The sequence below is a fragment of the Lepidochelys kempii genome, chromosome 10 (genome assembly GCF_965140265.1).
Source record: "Lepidochelys kempii isolate rLepKem1 chromosome 10, rLepKem1.hap2, whole genome shotgun sequence".
Taxonomy (NCBI): domain Eukaryota; kingdom Metazoa; phylum Chordata; order Testudines; family Cheloniidae; genus Lepidochelys; species Lepidochelys kempii.
Window position 1 is genome coordinate 43,009,734 of NC_133265.1, and position 21,701 is coordinate 43,031,434.

Genomic DNA, 21,701 nt, shown 5'->3' on the forward strand with positions numbered 1-21,701 from the left:
GATGTGGGTGTTTAAATGCAGTGTAAATATAGATTCATAGATATTTAGGTCAGAAGGGACCATTATGATCATCTAGTCTGACCTCCTGCACAACGCAGGCCACAGAATTTCACCCACCACTCCTGCAAAAAACCTCTCACCTATGTCTGTGCTATTGAAGTCCTCAAATCATGGTTTAAATACTTCAAGGAGCAGAGAATCCTCCAGCAAGTGACCTGTGCCCCATGCTACAGAGGAAGGCGAAAAACCTCCAGGCCTCTTCCAATCTGCCCTGGAGGAAAATTCCTTCCCGACCCCAAATATGGCGATCAGCTAAACCCTGAGCATATGGGCAAGATTCATCAGCCAGATACTACAGAAAAATATACCCTAACCGTGCAACATTAAACGGTTTTAAACAAGGTTTGGGGTTTGGTATAGAGCCTGCTTAGTGCCACGGTAAACACACCATTAAAAATCCTTTGTAACCTTTCAGTACAGGTACAAAGAGGAGAAAAAAACAGCTAAAGCATTAGAAATGAAAAGTATTAAGTGAAGCTTTCATTTTAACATCTCTTGTTCCCTTTCCCTTTAGCTGTAGAGAGTCTTTAGAAGAAAACTCTGCTTTGTTTGACAGTTGTCTAGACGGTATTAAAGATGGTAATAACTGTCCTTTGGGGGAAAAGACAAGTTAGTTGAGATGGACTGGAGTTGTCATTAAAGTCTGATCTTGTTTTCTAGAAGGCAAAACAAGACAAACACATAGAAGGGGAAATAAAAAAACACCAAAGATAGGAAATACAATTTCTGTCTCTGGTGTTGACTCTCACTTACAACCTCACTGCTGGAAAAACACAAGCCCAGCACACAGTCTTATCAGCCACTGAGAGAGTTGGCAAACTTGCACCAGCATCAGACTATTTAGGGCATTGCTTTTACCTGCCTCTTTGTGGTCACAGATTTACAGCAATGTTGCAAAATATGCAGTTTTGGCCAGTTGAGCCAGACTCTTATTCGACATAAAGCAAAAGGAGAAAGATAGGAAAGAGAAGAAATAAGGTGGGTCAAGAAAAGAACACACAAGAAAGGGTGTGGGGCAGATGAAGTCTCACATCCCAGGTAGAGATTTAGCCGAGCCGATGGAGGTGGCAGTGTCATCCGGCTCCCTCTTTTTGGCTCAGACTGGTCAGGCATCTCTCAGGATTAGGATGAAGAAAGTCTGGGGACCCCGGAGACAGTGGGGATGGCAGCCATGATAGTGAAACTTGCTCCTTCCCTGTCTGTCAGCCAGCATTGTGGTAGCCACTCTGCTCATTTTCATCTCTCAAAGTCTCTTTTTGAGAAACCCAAAAGTCAAGTGATGGGCAGATTAGCCCATTGTTATTTTGTCCACCAAATAGGCCTAATTTCCGACAGACCTATTTTGGTTCACGGATTTCCAGTCCCACACTTCTCTTGTTTACTAGGCATGATCTCAACAATCCTTGAGGTATGTCAATAGGCCATTTTGTGTGGACTAATTCAGATTTGTTTCTCCATTTTGTACCTTTTCCCATCAACATTTATTGGTATTGTGACATTTTATAAAACTTTCACTCACTTCTTATAGTTGAGCTCCAATTAGGGTAAATTTGTAGACCCGATTATCACAACAGATCAAACATTTGAAACAGCTAAGAAACTAACCTGACTGTACGTGATCCCTTTATCAGTAAAACTACTGAAAAGAGAATCAGGTCTCTAGTGATGTGTTAAGGCTTGTCTATATGGTGGGATAATGTGCACTAGAGGGGTGTGAATTCTACAGCACGTGAATTCTGTTGCACACTATCTGGCCTGTGTAAACCCTGCTGGTGCTAAAACTTCCTTAATGTGAGAAGTTTTAGCGCACACCAGCAGGGTCTACATGGACTAGCTAGTGACAACACGTTGGCGCGCATTAGAATTCACACCCATCTGGTGTGCATTGCCACACCATGTAGACAGGCTCTCAGTGATTTGTTTGGACAAGACAAGAACTTGAGTTACCTTGTTGAAATGCTTCAGGTACATGTAGCACACGCCCAAGTTGTGGCAGATCTCCTACATATAAAGGAAAAAGCTGCATAAGGGTGAACTTGGCACTGGATAATCAGAAAGAGACTAGTAACAGTTATTGGTTTGGATGGGAACCTCCATGGACTTTGTAGTTCAGAGAACTCGCTACACTTCAGCCATTTTGATAATCTATTTGGCTTTATCCTCAGCATAAAGAAGTGAGCATCCCAGGGGAGGTGACAGCAAGAGAGCAGTGAGGACAAAAGAGGGAAGGCCTGTGCAAAGGGATATATACTTGGCTGAGACTGCACTGGATTCCCAGTGGGGAGATATGAACCTATCACATGTGACCTCTATTATACCAAGAGGCGTTCTCAAAACATCCCTAGCCTATGATAAACCCCATGATTCAGGGGATGTGTGTGAAATTTTGGCCCAACTGGACACAATTGGAAAGTGGGCCTAGCTGACCAGAATACAGGTCCTATACCAGAGAGGCTGGGATCCTTTCAGCATCCTAACTATGCTGGTGGCACCATAGGAAACATTTACACCCATCCAGTTCATGGCTAAGAATTTGTTAACAGACAAGCTACATGCTGTCTTTTCGGGGATGGGAGGAGCTATGCCAAGCAGCAGAGCACCCCCACAAGTTTCCCTTCTTCCTCTGCTAATAATGTACCCCACTTTACCAGTGTAGAAATTCTCTACATGCACTAGGTAGATCTCTAGCAGGGAGAATGCAGTCTATGAAATATTTTACCCTCCTATCACAACAGAATGGCCCTCTCCTACATACAACCCCTCCAGTTGTGAAGAATGGTAAAGACACAAAGCGCAACTCAAGGCTGGGTTAAGTTGGTAGGGTGCTTCCATACAAGGAAAGTGGAAGTATCAACTCTGACTCCAGCACTGAGCATGTTATGGAGATACCTGTCGATGCCTGCCAGACGGGGTAGTAAACCATAGGTTTAAAGCCATGCCCAGCACACGCCACAGATAGTTTGTTTACTTAGGGCAGGATTACACTGCAATCAGGAGGTATATTTGCAGTACTTGGAGACATACTCAAACTAGTTTTAATTTAGCTAGATCAAAGCCAGCTCACGGAGCGACAGCTGTGAAGCTGCAGCAGCATGGGCAGCTGCATGAGCTAGCGCCACCCGCCTAGGATGCAGCTGCCGTTCCTACTGCCGTGGCATCACTGCTATTGCTACTCGAGCTAGCTAGGCCAAAGATAGCTGGGGTGGATCTACACAGGCTGCAATCACATCTCCCAACTACAGTGCAGACCTACCCTTAGGAAAGAATGGGGTTGAAAGGCAATCCATTTGATAAAAGCAGAGCTGGGTGACAATTTTTGGCCAAAACATTTTCCAGGTAAAAATGCAGATTCGAAGACCCCAAAATGTTTCCCAAATTACTGCTGGTTTTGCCAAATCATTTTGGTGGGAAAAAAACAAACAAAATTTAAAAAAAAATCAAAACGTTTTGATTTTTCAGTTAGAAACAACTTGCATGTAGAAATTTCCTTTATTTTTATTTTAAAACAAACTATCAAAAAGGTTTAATATTGGTCTACGTCAAAATCTGTTGTTTACGTTGAAACATTGCAATTTTGTCAAAATGAAACACCTTGTTCAACCCCAAATTATTCATTTACTTTTTTAAAACACTCTTTGATTCATCAAAAATTTTTAAAAAACACTTTCGTTTTGATTTGAACTGAAACTATTTTTAGATTTTTCAGAATTGCCAGTGACCTGAAACGTCCATCATTTGCACAGCTCCAGGTAAAAGTTGTACTCGCTGTTCAGCACAGAGTGGGTGGAAGAAGAGAGAGTGGTACCAAATACCCACACATATTGGGCCTAATTTATAGAAGTGCTGAGCACCTAAAGGCACAGATGAAGTCAATGGTGCTTGAGCCTCTGGGAATCAGGCCCGATATACTTTGTTTTAAGCATGCATATGATCAATGGCTTGCAGCATGAGAGCCCATGTGCAGAAACACAGCACTTCCCTTGGAGTCTCTTTCTCAAGGAGCTGTGAACCACAACCTCTCTCTTTCCTTACCTCCCACCAGCTCACTTTACACTCATTGCTCTTTGCAGATCTCTTCTTTCAGCTCTTCTCCTAGTTGGGAGGGTTTTATTTATTATTAGTCCTGTAACAGTGGTCCTGAATTTTGCAAAGACAGACATCACTCAGTGCAGCCCATTGGTTATTTGGGGGTGGTTTTGCACTACTTTGGGTACCGCTGGAACAAGTTACCCAATTACCCATAGGATGTCAGTGGTACTGGAGGGTTTCTGGGCTGGACAGGTGCTTCCCATATCTATCCTTAAAGTAATCTAGCTCAGTGTGTACTGAACATGGCTATGCAGGGTTTGACAAGAAGGCTTTTTTCCTGCAGAATACAAACATGCTGCATGGGTCTATGTTTGACTGTGACCCAAGAAAGATTCTAGTGAACTACGTATGGCAAAAGGCTCTGTACTTACCCAATCCTTCTGGTTGAGTTTAGCGGCTTCATTGTATACTTCAATAGCTGCTTTGTGTTTCCCCAACAGAAACCTGTGAAAGAATTTCAATTTTTACTTTTCTCTGCCATTTAAGCATGAGGCCACACTGTGCAGCCACCAACCTACCAGCCAAGGAGATTATTATTATTTACATACCCCATAGGTCTGCACACTGCTTTGCAGTCTACCAATGACATCTCTCTGTCTTAAGACATCTACAATCTAAGTAGGAAGAAGATCTCTTTGTAGTGAGTCAATGCTGATCTCTAGCAAGCCAGAGGATCACTGCTGAGAGAAGTGAGTGCTCTCTTCATGGGCATGAATGCACTGCTTCTGCAATGCTCCCTTTGACCAAGGGAGAAAGGCGCCTAACTATCTTTGCAGATCTGGGTCTAACTCCCAAAGAGACAGGTGCCCAACACACAATCACATGCACACAGGCAGGGCTTGGTGGTACAAACCTGCACAGCACATACCTGCATTAACAGCTCTTGATCTAATCATCATTATTACTTGTCCCCAAGCATTAAAATACAATGAAAAAAAAAGTCATGAAAGAGCATCAATGTTTACAACTAGACAGATGCACTGTGATAGAGATCCTAATTTAATAGGGAGTTCTCGTCTATGGAAACCAATCCAAGTGCTGATGGTGAGGAAACATACTTGGGATCTAAATGGTATTAACTTTGCATCTGGAACAAAGCTTGCCATGTCCTGTGTGACACTTCAGAGTGTGGGAATAAAATGACACTCACAGTGATCGCGCCACCTGTTTGAGGTTGTCAGCACTCTGAGGATTTAGAATGGAACATGTCTGAAAAAGTTCTAGGGATTCTTGAATCTTCCCTTCTAAGCGAAATATCAAAGCTGCAAAGCAACACACACAAGGCAAATTAGTTCATTACTCTGTAGGGAAGACAAGCTGCATCACTGGCAGGCCTGGACTGTACAGGGAGGACAGATGGACTGTAACAGTTTCCATTCAGATGCTCCCTGTATTACAGCAACATAACCAGAAACTCATATTTGAGTAGGCTGAGGTGCCAGCACTGACTGAGCTAGGGTGAACACAGGACTGTGTTTGCTTCGAGGCTGAAAACCACTTTAGAGGGGAGGGAGCCCTAAGTCTTCAGTAACAGAAAGTCTGAAATTCTCTTAGCCCCTGAAATGTTCCAGTGTACTGCAATTTGAACTGCAGCACTGATGCTCACCAATGACCTTCAGATCATCCCCCTGCCTACATTCTCCAACATGACACAGGGAACGTCAGCCTTCAGGGCCATGTTCCTTTACAAAATAAATCTCTTTCTTTTCATCTCGAGAACAGATTGTGGTACTCTAAAGAATCGAGGGTGGTTTGAGATAATGCTTTTCATTTTCATAACATTCCAAGGCAATGAATGTTCTGACTGTGTAAGCAAACACAGCAGCCACTATATACTGAACATTAATGCATCCTTAAAGGAAACCATAACCAAACAATTACCTTAAAGAATATGGCTCTAACAAAAAACACATTTCACATGACACAGTCAAATGCACAGGGCCAATTATAACCAGAGCCAAGCATCAGCAGTTCCAGGAAGATCTGAAGATATCGGATTACCAAGAAAAATCCATGTACTCACAAGAAGAACCAATCTGTTCATTAAAGTGATAACCATGGATTTGAAAATTAAACCAGGCAAGTAGAAATATTTCAGAAGTTATAGCATGTCTATGCACTCAGTTATAGCATGTCTATGCACTCAAGCACATTTTCATAAGTCCTGCTAGAGTTCACATATGGTATTTATATTTGTGGACTGTTTTTTTTAAAACAGGGAATTGCATTTCAAACCAGAAGTAACTCAGTAACTTATTTACATAGTCTTCATCTGGCATACCTTGAACATAGACTGCATATTCACACATTCCCTGAGTCTCGTGGAGTTGCTCTTTGATAGCAATCTGAAACAATGAAGTGAAAATTATATAAAAAACAGAATTCCTGTCGCAAGAGCATCTCTTGGACGTTGAACTTTATTCCCTTATATTAAAGAAACAGGCAACCCAATAATATAATAGTTTACAAAAAACCCTATAAAAATCTTTCAGATACCAGTATTTCAGTAAAGAAAAACTACATTTAAGGTGATATTTATTTCAGGCTGGCTAAATATCCACCCCTAATCTAGTTGGAAAGCATGTTTTCTATGTACTGTGATTAACTCAACTACACTACACCAGTGCTCATAACACAAAGGCACAATATCTTCAGTCTTTCATTTACCCTGAATTTAACAAACTGAATTTGAAAACAAACACCATACAATGCCTTACTGCACTGCTCTTGCTGATTTCCTTCCACTTATCTGGCAAACATGACACTAGGTAACTTCCACATGCGATATAACAACACTAATGTTCATGCAATCAGAGTTTGTGCTCTGAGCTACCCTGTAAAATGACTTCTGAAAATAAGTGTTTCCACTTCACCCGTCAGCTGTAGCAAATTCCTGGGGATAAACTCCAGTGCTATTAATGTTGTAGACTTCCAGAATTTTAACAATGTTGCTATCAAGAACCATAACTGAAATTCTCAATACTTGTAATTTGCAGAGCTCAGCTTTCCAAGAATGTTTACTTCCATCACACAGCACAGACTGGAACTGAGAAACTGTAGGCAGTGTGTATGGATGTGTGATTTTTTTAAAGGAATATTTTTCATCACTCTTCTGGGTGTGAGGGAAGGTTGTTCACGATAAAGATGGTAACCATACAACAGAAGAACAGGGAGAAGAAGGTTGGGGAGAAGAAATCCAAGACAGAAACACTCTATCAGGGAAAGTTTCAGTAAAAGCCCATTACAGTCTATATGGGAGAACAGCACTGGGAGCACTGTGGTCCTTTTACTATTGCTCCCTACATTCCTATAGATAATTAGATATTCCCCAGAGAAAATCCCACATGGAATTTATAAAAACATCCCGCGCTAACAGAGGCTTCCACTTGAGGAGCTTTGTGAAGAAATGAATAAATTTGGAGCAGCTGCAATTGAGTCAACAAAAGCAGAATGAAAAAGTGATACTTCTTGGAGTAAGGAGAGGAAGGGACTGATAAAAGTGTCAAACCCTTACTGGCTCTGTTCATGTGACTGATGGGTCCGGGATCAGGCTGGAGATACTCCATAGTGCCAGCTGTAGAGTTAATTCTACTATACTCTGGTCATGTAACAGAATGAAAACATTTCAAAAACCAGATTGGACCTTTGATACGACAAGGAGTATGACTAAGAATTGATTGCACTGGTCTGTCACAGAGGAAGGGCTCTGAGGTTTCTCCCTCAGTCACAAATTGGCTCCTTAGGAATGGAGCAGATTGGAGTGGGAGAGGTGGAAAGGGGACTTTGTCTCATTCCAGTCTAGCAGTAACTTGGTGCTGCTCTGATACTCCTGCCAGCAATGTTATCAGCATCAGCAACCCCCACCTCAAGCAAGGAGCTGAATGAAGGGAATGGAAATAAGGGGGAAATTGACCTAAAATCTAGCTCATAAGGAGTTTGAGGGTGTGTGAGTGGGGAGGTTATTACAGTGAAACCTTATCACTGTGAAATGTTTTGTGAAAATGAGGACACTCTCACTTTAGCAGGTGTGGATGGAAGATGCATATGCTAAGATCCAAGGGGAAAGAAAACCAGTGGTGAGAGAGCAAGACAATACAAGAGAAAAGAAACCCCAGGCTGCCCTTCCCCTTGGATTTGCATCTGCTGATCTTTTAACTAACAGACTCCTCCCACAAATCTGCAATGTTGCATGTACAGATTAGATAAGTATTAGATGTTCATAAACAGATCTCTCAGCAATTTCTAGATACCCCATTGTAACACTAGAACTTAACATAACTGTAGTCAGCCATTTTGTGTGTCCAGTCACTGCTAGCTGAAAACCAAACACCACATAGCTAGGAATAATTTTTAGGACTCTAAGAGACAAGGCCAAATAGTTGCATGTTTGTCGTTTTGCTAATTAAAATGGGAGGAAGGGAAAATGTTAACCAACCATAAAAGTAAAAAAAAGTAAATGAATAGCGATCTTGTATTTGGGTGCCTCTAATATATAAGTTTATTATGACTAGAAATATTAGGATTTTTTATTAATAAAAATAATAAGCAATTTGCTAAAACTAGAAAAACTGGTAATGCACTAGGGGTTACTATAATTTATGTGTTTTGTAAAAGTTAGCTATAAAAAAAGTAAAAGTAAACACCTCGGAATAGCCCGAGGAAGCGTCTCTTTGGGCAAGGAGCTGACACCTAAACTCCCCAGCAGCTGGACGGAAGGAGGGCCCCCAAAAGTCTAGCTGTTGATTACTCAAAGCCATTTCAAACTTTGGGTAACTATGAAGTTTTGTAATGCTCTAAAACCTACTGCTACAGCATGAGTGTATGTATGTGCTTGAAAGCTAATAAAAAAGTAGTTTTGGGTAAAAGAACTCATTTGTACCAATCCTTTATCAGACAGAGGAGCTGTGTCCCCATGGATTTATTCCTGAAGAGAAACAGTTAAGTTACCACTGCTTTGGGTTCAGAAAGCCCTCTTTGATTATGGAAAGCACATTTTTCCATCCACACCGTATCAGTCTCAGATCAAGAGAGAGCAACAGATAGGTCTCTTTTAGAGACATTTGATTAATTCTTTAAGCCCTGAAAAATCACATAGCAAAAGTGCTTGTGCTAAAGACAATGAACTATAATCCCAGTTTTTCCTCCCCAATTTTCCTTAACTTGCTGACAGAATTTAAGAATCTTGGAAGAAGATCAAACAATAGGGTGAATTTAATGAATTAAAAACGTGTGGTTATTTTAATTATTCCTTCCTTGTGTGTAACAGAAAATGGAGGGGATTTTAAAAATGGATGAAGGGGGAAGAAACTGGATTTGAAGCTGCAAAGTAATCTATGAAGATGCACACATGAAGAGCTGGATTTCAAAGTGAAGTCTTTGACAATCTCTGTTTATTCTCGAGTAAGTGTGTATCTGCATCACAAAACTACTGCACATAGTCTGGCACCAATGCCTATGCTACTGACTGTATAGGAAAAGCAGAGGGTGTCACAGCCTAGGGCTTTGTACAGAAGTTTGTCTTGCATCTGGCCAGCTCCAAAAGCATCAGGATTTAACAGCCAGTACCATCAGTCTCTTATTTCAACAAGCAGTAAAATTCGCCAAAAAACTCAGAAACACCAAAACAAAATTGGAGGGAATGGAAGTGTAAAAGTACTAATTAAGTTAACCCTTTCATTTCTGGAAGGTGTGGGTGACGGAACAAGTCATTCTGCATTGATGATTAGCATCATTGGTAAATACGGGGATTTAAAAAACTCTTTAATAGACAGAAGTCAGGGGGGAAAGTCAGGCAGAATTCAGGTCAAAGTTATGAAAATCAAGAACTAATGCACAGGAGGATGCCTCTCTCTGAGAGCTGATTAAAGGAATGACTTGCCATCAGAGTTTACTCTGGTGTTACAGAACAGAGTCACTTCTTAGCTAACCCTTGACAGGGCAACTGTTCATTCAATAAACATTGGAGCAATAATGGATTTTTAAGGAATAACCCAAACTATATTTAAACCTCGTGCTCTGCAGTGGACTAGATCACAAGGGCCCATGACAATGGGAGGGTCTGATCCACTTATTTCCTCATTCTTTAAGATGCTAGACCTTCATATACTTCTTTCTGGAGTCTGCTTTGTGAGTGTGTACTCACAAGTGTGTGCACATGAGCACATATATGAGCAAGACAGAAAGGGGTATCCTTTTCTATGCTGTGGCCCTGACCAACCCTTCTGACTTTGTTCTCAATGTTTCATTTTGGGAGCCACCAGGAAGGACTTTACAGACTATTGGGGCTTCACAGACCAGCGTGAGAGCTACTGCTTCACATCTGATCTACAAAGGAAAAGAAAGTTAGGTTCCTCTTTAAATGCAACCAGATTAATAGAGAGGGGAAGTGATTTTTATTCAGACTGTCAGCACTGATTTTGTTTATACCCATTTATCTCCAAGATTTGAGAGAAAAGCTTTCTGTGTTAAGGATTCAAAGCGCAACTTCAGTTAGTAGCTGAGTGAGCTCCCAGTCAACCAAGAAGTTCTCCAACAAAGATAAGAGAAGCCAAGACCTGACATCCCTGACATTTCTAAAGGGATGGAGAAGGGGGGAAAACAAGCAGGAGTAGCAAAAACCAATCCAACTGCCAATTCCCCTCCTCCTAGCCTTTTGCAGGTCCCCTTTAATGAACTGTGTTAGTCTTGTCTAAAGAACATACTGTTTAAATGACTTAGATAATTTTTTTTCACTTCAAGGTCCAAGAGACACAGACAAGGTTTTCATCTCAAGGCCAAAAGACCAAAAACATCAAGACACTTGATAACAGCCTTTGATAGGCCAAGAGACTATTTACACTTGATCTTTACTACACTTTTTGTCTGCTCTGCATTACAGTTCTGCACCACTGAACAGTTCCAACCTATTCACCAAACTGAAGACATATCAAAAAGTGCAACATATGTGTAAAATGAATGACCTGCAATCAAGCAAAGTCAAGACCTTTCCTCTCATTCTCTTATGGGAGATGTTTGCTCAATGCAATGTCTTTCTGTTGCCTCTGCAGTACCTTTGAGAGACTCTGCACTATGCAATAGAGTTATAATCATCTGGGAAAACCTATTTGTCACTAGAGAAAAAGGAAAGCCTGTATTCATTTTGATATTTGAGTTTTAAAAGGCAGTAAGGAGAATCAACTGGGAAAAAACACAGTTGAAAGTAACTGTTGTTCTTCAAGATGTGTTGCATGTCAGTTACACTACAGGTGTGTATATGCCTTGTGCACCGGTGCCAGAGAGTTTTCCTTAGTGATACATGTGGTACCTGCTCACTATCTAGCTCTTTGTGCTATGAGTAAGGGTATAAAGGGCGGAGTTGCTCCACCTTCAGTTTCTTCACACTAGAACCTGTTAGTAGGCTCTGATGCATCAGGGAAGGAGAGTGGGTCATGTAATGGACATATGCAACACATTTTGAAGAACAGGTAAGTAACTGTTTTTTAGTTATTTGAGTGCTTGCATATGTCCATTACACTGTAGGTGACTACCATGCTGTTACCTCAGGAGGTAGAACTCAGAGCCTCATTGGAAGAGAGACTGTAGGACCAACTGGCTACATTTGCATCTTACCTTGAAGCGGCAGGGAACGCATAATGTCTGATGAAAGCATGAACTGAGGACCACGTTGTTGCTGTACTGATGTCCATGATTGGGACATGTGCCAGAAACGCCATTGAGGTTGCATGTGCTCTGGTTGAGTGTGCTGTGAGTCTATCAGGAAGCATTACTTCTTTAGCAGCATAAGTCACCACGATGCAGCTGGTGATCCATTTAGAAAGTGTCTAAGTTGTGACTGGATGACGCTTCATATGTTCTGTGTATGGCACAAAGAGCTGGGAAGAGGCCCAAGAGGGCTTTTCCTATGCAGGTAAAAAACCAACAAGCGACAAACATCGAGAGTGGTGAGCCTTCTCTCACCCTATGCACATGCAGCTTTGGAAAGAAAACTGGCAGATATATAAATTGGTTCATGTGGAATTCATAGATCACCTTGGAGAGGAACTGAGGGTGTGATCTAAGTTGGACCTTGTAGAAAACAGCATACAGTAAATCAGTGACCAATTCATTCAGTTCACCTACCCTCCTGACAGAAGTGATGGCCACTAAAAATGACACCTTTGCTGATAGGTGTAAAAAAGAGCATAACACCAAAGACTTGATGAGAGGTTCCATAAGTGCAGACAACAACAAATTCAAATCCCAGGAAGGTGTTGGTTCTCAGACCGGTGGGAATAATCTCTCCAGACCATTCAAGAATCTGGTAGTGATGAGGTAAGCGAAGACAGTCTTGCCGTTTATTAGAGGATGGAAAGCTGAAATGGCCACAAAATGTACCCTAACAGAGCTGAATGCTAGATTGAACTCTAAGTTTCAAAAGACAATCTAGGATTGACTGAATGCTGGCCTGAGTTGGACACACATTATGGGAGGCTCCCCACATGAAGAAATGTTTTCACTTAGGTAGGCAGCTCTGGGGGAAGGTTTTCTGCTATTAAGAAGAACGTTCTGGACAGCCAATGATCAGTGCACTTCCTCTGCACTCAACCACTGATGAACCATGCTGTGAGGTGCAGTACCAGAGGATTCAGGTGCAGCATGGATGCATGTTCTGCATTAGGAAGTCTTTGGTCACTGGCAGTGGTAAGGGTTCCTGAGAGGACAGTTTGTGGAGGTCTGAATACTGCGTCTGTCTTGGACAAGCTGGAGAAATAAGGATCATTCTCCTGTGATCTTGCTTGAGTTTGATGAAGACCCTGGGAATCAGAGCACTAGTGAGAACACATAGAGGAGGTCCTCTTCCTCCAGAAACAGGAAAGGTTTCAATACTGACCGACGGCTGTGACTTGCCTTAGAAGAGAAATGGGGACACCTCCTGTTTGACGGAGTCATAAATAGTCCCATGGACAGAAGGCCCCCTGTGTGAAACACCCAAAACTAGAACGTTCGTGTTGAGAGACGTTTGTGATCCAAATTGAAGGATCTGCACAGACAATGCACCAGGTCATTTTGAACTTCTAGTAGGTGAGATGCCTTGAGAGTGACCGAGTTCCAAATAAACAGGTTCCATAACTTGACTGCCTCCTGGCAAAGGCTGTTGGACCTGGCACAACCTTGCTTGTTCCCATAAAAACACTACTGTGGTGTTGTCGGTGAGAACCTGGACAGTCTTGCCTTGGATGTGAGACTGGAACTACTAACATGGATAAAATATCACTTGCAACTCTAAAACATTTATGTGGAGCCTGGCTTAGTGGGCAGTCCACAACCCCTGGGCCTGGACGGGGCTTGGATGTTGTCATGGCTGATTCCCCACTCTGGCACTTTGAGTGAAGAAGTTGGGGGCCCACAAGGACTCTAACAATTTATACTGGCCACTCCAGGCTGGTATTAAACTCCCAAGGTTACAGCTTCTCTCTGACCTTGGATGGGTAAATGCTGCCACTACCCGAGTGCGAACCCCCTCCCCCCCCCCGGCCTTTTTGAGAACCTAGGAAGGAGCACTTGGGAATTCCTTCCTGTGGGGTACCCTCAAGCCCTTTCACCCTCCCTTTGAGGAAGAGCGGAGAAAGAAAACAAAGGAAATCAGCTGTTGCCACCAGCTAATTAAACAACATATGCACAAACCTCTTAGGACACAAAAACCCCATCCTGTTCTTAAAAAAGGTAAATTTTATTAAAAACAAAAAGAAAAAAATACATCTGGAACTTAGGCTCTTGCTAGATTTTAAAAAAGCAAGTATAATAATTAAACATCACAAATGGTTTTCTTGAGATCCAGCTTAAAGGTTACAAGCAAAACAAAAGCACCTAGGGTTAGCACAGAGGAGTCCACAAGCCATATAGAAATAAAAGAGATAAACCTAATCGCATCTTCCTAGACATTTCTTGGTCTACTTATATAACTGTGGTTTCAAATGAGGAGTTTCTAGGTATGACCTGATGGTTTTCCATACCTGGCTGCATTGCTGCTCTGTGTCTCCTCTCTGGGAGAACAACCACAGACAAACAAAGGGAAAGTTTTTCCCAATTTAAAAAATTCTACCACTCCCATTGACTCTTTTGGTCAGGTGCCCACTCCCTTCCTTTTACCTATGGGCTTTTTTAACTCTTTACAGGTAAAGCATGTAGAGAACAGCTATTAACAGGGATTTGGTAGCTAACTGGCTGGTTGAGTTTCCATAAAAGGGAGCTATCTCCCCCACTTCATTTATCACAGAGGTGCTCCCCATCCCATGACTAAGGCGTCTGTTAACATAGTCATGGATGGGAGAGGGGGAGAGAAGGGAACTCCTTTGCACACATTGGATTGGCTCATCCACCAGTTCAGAGAAGACAACACAGTGTCTGAAACACAAACCAGCTCGTCTCAGTGGTGACTCTGAGGATGATAGACCAAGCTGAGCCATGCCTGCAGCAGTCTGAAGTCTGGTGTGTGGGGTGACGTATATACATGCTGCCTCATGACCTAGAATCCTGAGGCAATCCCTTACAGTGGTCTGGGGATGCTCCTTGAGGAAAACGCATAGGTCCTGCAGAGTTTGAAACCTGGAGAGAGGCAGAAATGCCCTGGCAGATGTTGAAATAGGTATACTGTAAGTTAAGGGTAGTATACCAGTCTCCTGGACCTAGAGAAAAGATAATTGTGGCCAGGGAAAACATCCAGAATGTCTTCTTGACATACCTGTTCAGGTTCCAAAGATTTAGGATTGATATTAGACCTCCTCTGGCTTTGAGAATGAGAAAGTGTTGGGAACAAAAACCCCTGACCACTGAAGAGGGGGCATGTCTTCTATAGCTCCCATAGAATGTAGAATCTGCACTTCTTGCCTTAGCACAGACTTGTCAGAGGGATCCCTGAAGAGAGACTGGGAAAAGGAGTGGGAATAGCAAGGAAATGCAAGGTGTATCCTGATTCCCCCGTGTTTAACACCCATTTGTCCAAGGTGATGGACTGCGCCAGGCATGTAGGAAATTAGATAACCTGACCTGGAAATGCAGGGAAGGGCCAGAGAGATCTAGGTTGGGTGACATGCTGTCCTCAACATAAAAGAGTCAAATCTTCTGGTTCAAGCCCTTGGGATGACTCGAACCTGAAGGAAGTGGAAGGCATCTATGTCCTCTGCAATCTTTGCTTTCTTTTAGATTGGTCAGCCTGACGGAAGAGGTAGCATTGCAGTCTAGACTGGTATGGAGAATAATATTTTGTCCTCCTCATTGCCAGTAGAGATTCAAGGATTTCAGAACTATTCTCGAGTTCTTCAGGGTATGCAAGGCTTGATCTGTTTTGGATGAGAACAAGGAATACCCTTTGAAGGGGAAGTCCTCAGTTGTCTATTGCAATCCTTCAGAGATGCAATCAGGAGCACTGGTGCATTCTTAAAGTTGTCACCATGACCTCGGCTGCAGTCTACCACATCCCGGAAAGCCTGCAGAGATGAATGAGTGATGAAGCAATCCTCAGCCATGACTAATTCAAACTGCTCCCTTGAATCTTCAGGCAGCTTGGTGATAAAGTGGGATATAGCTTCCCAGTTGGACAAGCCATAGCACAACCAAAAGGCATGTTAGCTGGCAATCTAGAGTTGTAGACTGGCAGAAAAAATTATTCTATGGCAAAAGAGCTCAAGCTTTTTTAGTCTTTTTTGTCCTGGAGGTAGGCTTAGCCTGGACCTAACGACTTCTCTGATTCACTGTGGCCATTGTTAGGATGTAGCTAGAACTACTCAAATCCCGGGGATGGAGCCTGGTATTTCCGATCCATTCATTTGGCCACCAGAGAAATGGAGGAAGAGGTCTGGCATATCGTTTCAGTTGGCTGCATGATGGCATTGTTCACAGGCAGGGCTACCTTCCCTGCCACAGAAAGATGGAGAATGTCAATGAGTGTGTGTGTATTCTCCTCTACAGGTTCCAGAGAGGCTGCCATTCTCCTGAGTAACTCCTGGTGTACTTTAGTCATCCAGTACTGGGGATGATGCCTCCTGTGCCAGGACCTCATCATGTGATGAGGAAGAGGTATGAGGTGTTTGCCCCCAAGGCAACTATTAAAGCCAACCCCGGTACAATATCAGGCCCCAGGCTTGTCTGACCCAAGAGTCCCAATTCTTGGACAATCTCTTCTCAAAGCCACAATAATGATAGCAATGACGAGAGTAAGCTTTAGACTCTGGGTACCAGGACACCTGAGAGTTGACTTATCTTTGAAAACTCGTGGCGAACCGGGGAAGTCCCGGATGACTGGAAAAAGGCTAATGTAGTGCCAATCTTTAAAAAAGGGAAGAAGGAGGATCCTGGGAACTACAGGCCAGTCAGCCTCACCTCAGTCCCTGGAAAAATCATGGAGCAGGTCCTCAAAGAATCAATCCTGAAGCACTTGCATGAGAGGAAAGTGATCAGGAACAGCCAGCATGGATTCACCAAGGGAAGGTCATGCCTGACTAATCTAATCGCCTTTTATGATGAGATTACTGGTTCTGTGGATGAAGGGAAAGCAGTGGATGTATTGTTTCTTGACTTTAGCAAAGCTTTTGACACGGTCTCCCACAGTATTCTTGTCAGCAAGTTAAAGAAGTATGGGCTGGATGAATGCACTATAAGGTGGGTAGAAAGCTGGCTAGATTGTCGGGCTCAACGGGTAGTGATCAATGGCTCCATGTCTAGTTGGCAGCCGGTATCAAGTGGAGTGCCCCAAGGGTCGGTCCTGGGGCCGGTTTTGTTCAATATCTTCATAAATGATCTGGAGGATGGTGTGGATTGCACTCTCAGCAAATTTGTGGATGATACTAAACTGGGAGGAGTGGTAGATACGCTGGAGGGGAGGGATAGGATACAGAAGGACCTAGACAAATTGGAGGATTGGGCCAAAAGAAATCTGATGAGGTTCAATAAGGATAAGTGCAGGGTCCTGCACTTAGGACGGAAGAACCCAATGCACAGCTACAGACTAGGGACCGAATGGCTAGGCAGCAGTTCTGCGGAAAAGGACCTAGGGGTGACAGTGGACGAGAAGCTGGATATGAGTCAGCAGTGTGCCCTTGTTGCCAAGAAGGCCAATGGCATTTTGGGATGTATAAGTAGGGGCATAGCGAGCAGATCGAGGGACGTGATCGTTCCCCTCTATTCGACATTGGTGAGGCCTCATCTGGAGTACTGTGTCCAGTTTTGGGCCCCACACTTCAAGAAGGATGTGGATAAATTGGAGAGAGTCCAGCGAAGGGCAACAAAAATGATTAGGGGACTGGAACACATGAGTTATGAGGAGAGGCTGAGGGAGCTGGGATTGTTTAGCCTGCAGAAGAGAAGAATGAGGGGGGATTTGATAGCTGCTTTCAACTACCTGAAAGGGGGTTCCAAAGAGGATGGCTCTAGACTGTTCTCAATGGTAGCAGATGACAGAACGAGGAGTAATGGTCTCAAGTTGCAGTGCGGGAGGTTTAGATTGGATATTAGGAAAAACTTTTTCACTAAGAGGGTGGTGAAACACTGGAATGCGTTACCTAGGGAGGTGGTAGAATCTCCTTCCTTAGAGGTTTTTAAGGTTAGGCTTGACAAAGCCCTGGCTGGGATGATTTAACTGGGAATTGGTCCTGCTTCGAGCAGGGGGTTGGACTAGATGACCTTCTGGGGTCCCTTCCAACCCTGATATTCTATGATTCTATGACTTCAGAGTCTGATGATGACTTGGATAACCAGGGTGGCGTGGTGCCTGAAGGAATGTTTGGCAATCTTAATCAGGACCTATGTCAGGAGCACGGTACCAGTGACAGCATGGATGGCTTCCTGGCTGCTGTTAATATGTGGTGTAAGGAATCCAGAGCCGGTCCCACACTAGTGGGCAGTATCGAGCCTAAGGCAGACAGTTCCATGGATGAATGACGTGCTGCCAATGATCTATTCTAGAAGGCTACATTGGTACTGCACAAGGTCTTTGCTTTGAAGCAAAGGCAATGGCAGCACTGACAGGCATAGTAAGTCTCTAGCCGTGATGTAAGCCTCCTTCATAGTTGATACCAACATGAGCTGCTGATCTGTAGTGATCAGGGAAGACTGTTCTGTAACCATCGAAGTAGCCTGTCTTGATGGTCCCTGAGAGGGCACCGGAGCTGACGACTTAGGTCTCTGAGTGACCCGGTACCGGGGAGTAGCAAGCCACAGGGCATCCTCTACCTTTGGTACCTGACTGACACCCTGTGGAAGAATCCTGCACCCTAGATGTCGAGAAGCCGGATGCAGACTTCTGCTTGGGCTTTTGAGACTCTCTAGGCCTTGAAAAGGTCGGACCCAGAGATGGGGATCTTCTGAGACCTCTTTCAGCTGATATGACCAGGAGAGCACTTCAAAGAGCTTCCTCTAGATGATCAAGGTGGCTTTAGTGTTTTAGTTCTAGTCTTTAAGCCATGAAAGATAAAGCACCCATCTCTGATGTGGCCCTCACCCAAATACTTGAGGCAGTAGGAGTGAGGGTCATTAACAGGCATAAACTTCTTGAATTCTAGGCAAGGTTTGAATCCCAGGGACCCGCCAGCTGGAAAAATCCCAAAAGTAGGGCTAAATCAAATGAAATAAACTTAAAATTATAAAGGAATAAAAGAAAAGAAATCCAAAGACTTTTGAGAAACACTAGTTAGATCTCAGAGTGGTAGCCATGTTAGTCTGTATCAGCAAAAACAACGAGGAGTCCTTGTGGCACCTTAGAGACTAACAAATTTATTTGGGCATAAGCTTTTGTGCGCTAACACCCACTTCATCAGATGCATGGAGTGAAAAATACAGTAAGCAGAATATATATTATAGCAGATGAAAAGATGGGAGTTGCCTTACCAAGTGGGGGGTCATAGAATCATAGAATATCAGGGTTGGAAGGGACCCCAGAAGGTCATCTAGTCCAACCCCCTGCTCGAAGCAGGACCAATTCCCAGTTAAATCATCCCAGCCAGGGCTTTCTCAAGCCTGACCTGTCAATGCTCACGTGCCAATTCAATTAAGGTGGAAGTGGCCTATTCTCAACAGTTAACAAGAAGGGATGAATACCAAGTGTATTTTTCACTCCATGCATCTGATGAAGTGGCTTTTAGCCCATGAAAGCTTATGCCCAAATAAATTTGTTAGTCTCTAAGGTGCCTTGTTGTTTTTACTAGTTAGATCGAGTAGTAGTTCACAAAGAGCACTAATGATCTGACCACCAACGGTAAAGAGGCATGTGGCCAGGGACGGGACCGTCCCTATGGTTACTGCTAGGGTAAACTCTCTGGCACTGGTGCACAAGGTGTGCCCATACCTACTGTGAATGCACATACGCAAGCACTTGAAGAAGAACTTAAAAGTGTACAGATTTGTAAACAAGGCTAAATATAGCCAAAGTAGTTTTCACATTTGCTTTACCTATATTTTCTCTCTGTCAATTCAGGAAAGAATGTAGTTAGGACCCATACTACTCTCTACCTAAGAAGACTAATTCGGCAAATACCATTTTTTCCCCTTATGTTTTATACCTAGAAATGCTAACCAGAGGTCTAGATCCTTAAGTACTATAAATTGTTGTAGCTCCATTGAGGTCGATAAGAGCGACACATATTAACACCAGCTGAGACTCTAGCTGAACACGTTTACCACAACTCAGACTTCCTATAGAAAATACAGATCTGGCTTAGGAACTAAACAATGAAACCAGTAAACCATTTCCCACTGACCAGCTCTTACCTTACACGCATCATAATCTTTGCAGATATAGTGCAGGTGTATCAGCCAGTTCCTTCTCTCCAAGATTGGCAGCTCTGGCACTGTGTGGAAAACATTAGCAGAACACACATAACATTGAGAAATGATCTGGCAGAGAACACTCATGCATGTAGGGTAACCAGATGCCCCAATGTTATCAAGACAATCCCGATTTTAGTGACTGTGTCTTATATACGCAACTATCTCCCGCCCCCCCAAAAAAGTGTCCCGATATTTCACACTTGTTATCTGGTCACCCTACACACATCAGGCCAGAAAAATATCTCTTTGGTAGGGAAAGTCTCCACATGCAGGACAACCTAAACTAGAACTGCACCAGGGAGCGCTATTAGTCTCTTGACTCAAAACCTGGAGTCTGCCCTTCAGTGTTAGAAAGCAAAAGGAGTTCCAAACTGATGGATAGAAAATACTGTTCAATAAATAGTCTAAATAAGCCTCTTTCACTGAAAACTCAAACAATAGCACTTCATAAGACGTGAGACATCTGCTCCTTCCAGCACAGCTTGCTGGAGCAAACAATGCTAACACCCTGCCTTTGCATACATTGTAGTCTAATGCAGCAGTTCTCCAACTTTAGCAATCCGAGGACCCCCATTTTGATTCAAAAAATTTTTGCAGACCCTGAAACCCCCGCTCAGCCCCAGACCCTGCCCCTACTGCAACACTTCCCCCAGCTGTGAGAAGTAGGTGATGGGAGGGAGAGGGAGGAGATGAGGGAGGGAAGGAGAACAGCTGATCAGCAGGGCCCGCAGACCCCTGGAATACCCTCGTGGACCCCAGTTTGAGAAATGCTGATCTAATGCCAACAATGGTTTGTTGGGTTTTGGGCTTCCACAGATGCAGAAAGAGCTTTGGGAATGGACATGCTAGGGAAGCTGATAATAATTTAAAGAAGCCAAATTTACTTCTTTGAAACTGTGCAAGATTACAAAATGTCACACCTTTGTGGGATATGGTGAAGCCACTGATGAAAAATCTCTTTGATGTAGTGAAGAAGAAAGAGAAATATGCTCCACTACATCAATTCTAAGGAGCCTGCAGCAGTCATGGCAAGTCACAAATGGGTATTGCTTGGCTGGTAATGCTCATGTTGGGTTTAAAAGTTTAACCCATTCCTGTGCATTTCTTTAAGACTTGAAATATATTATTTGTTTGTCATTTCTGCAGTTCAGATGCTGGTAGCCCAGACGTAACCATAGCAACTGGCAAAAAAGCTAAATGCTTGCAAGTCAGTATAATGACAGAAGAGTAGAAGCAAGGCAAGACAAAGATTGTTGCAGCAGCAGGAAGGATGATAGAGCACTAAGACACCTTCCTCCCTGTCCCCACCCCGTGGAATGCAGACCCATCTACACAACTGTCAAACTGAGGTGTGCACTTGGCTTTCATAATGACAGCACAGACAGATAGGAATACCACTTTAAATTTTCCATAGCAACTGCCACCAGCTTTCAGCACAGGTCAAGATCAGCTAGTAGAAAGAAGAAATCCAGCAGATTTCAGAAATCCAGAGTGAGTCAAGGCAGGAGATCCAAGTATCATCATCTTTTAGAAACTTTTAACTTAACTAATGTAATTTACTAATTTACTTTTAACTTCATGATTTGCAGCGAATAGGAAACATGCATTCTGTACTACCACTGTGGCGATCTCTCACAGCTCATTCCTTCAACGTGTGAGAAGCAGAGTACTTAAAGAATGCAGGTTAAAAACAAGTAAAAACAGCACCATCATCCACCTCCCGCACCCCCGCAACTTTAGCTGACAAGTTTCTC

At 43.2% G+C, this 21,701-nt stretch overlaps 1 protein-coding gene across 7 annotated transcripts in view; it reads right to left on the reverse strand.

Annotated features, from left to right (window-relative positions):
- BBS4 (Bardet-Biedl syndrome 4) overlaps positions 1 to 21,701 on the reverse strand; it is a 127,991-nt gene that overhangs the window by 51,547 nt on the left and 54,743 nt on the right. For all 7 annotated transcript variants that reach the window (XM_073363109.1, XM_073363111.1, XM_073363110.1 and 4 more), the window contains 5 exons: positions 19,888 to 19,967; positions 6,431 to 6,494; positions 5,300 to 5,411; positions 4,521 to 4,593; positions 2,008 to 2,061 (listed from right to left, as the gene is read on the reverse strand). In XM_073363109.1, the coding sequence (XP_073219210.1) occupies positions 2,008 to 2,061; positions 4,521 to 4,593; positions 5,300 to 5,411; positions 6,431 to 6,494; positions 19,888 to 19,967 (383 nt within the window). The remainder of the gene's footprint in view (positions 1 to 2,007; positions 2,062 to 4,520; positions 4,594 to 5,299; positions 5,412 to 6,430; positions 6,495 to 19,887; positions 19,968 to 21,701) is intronic.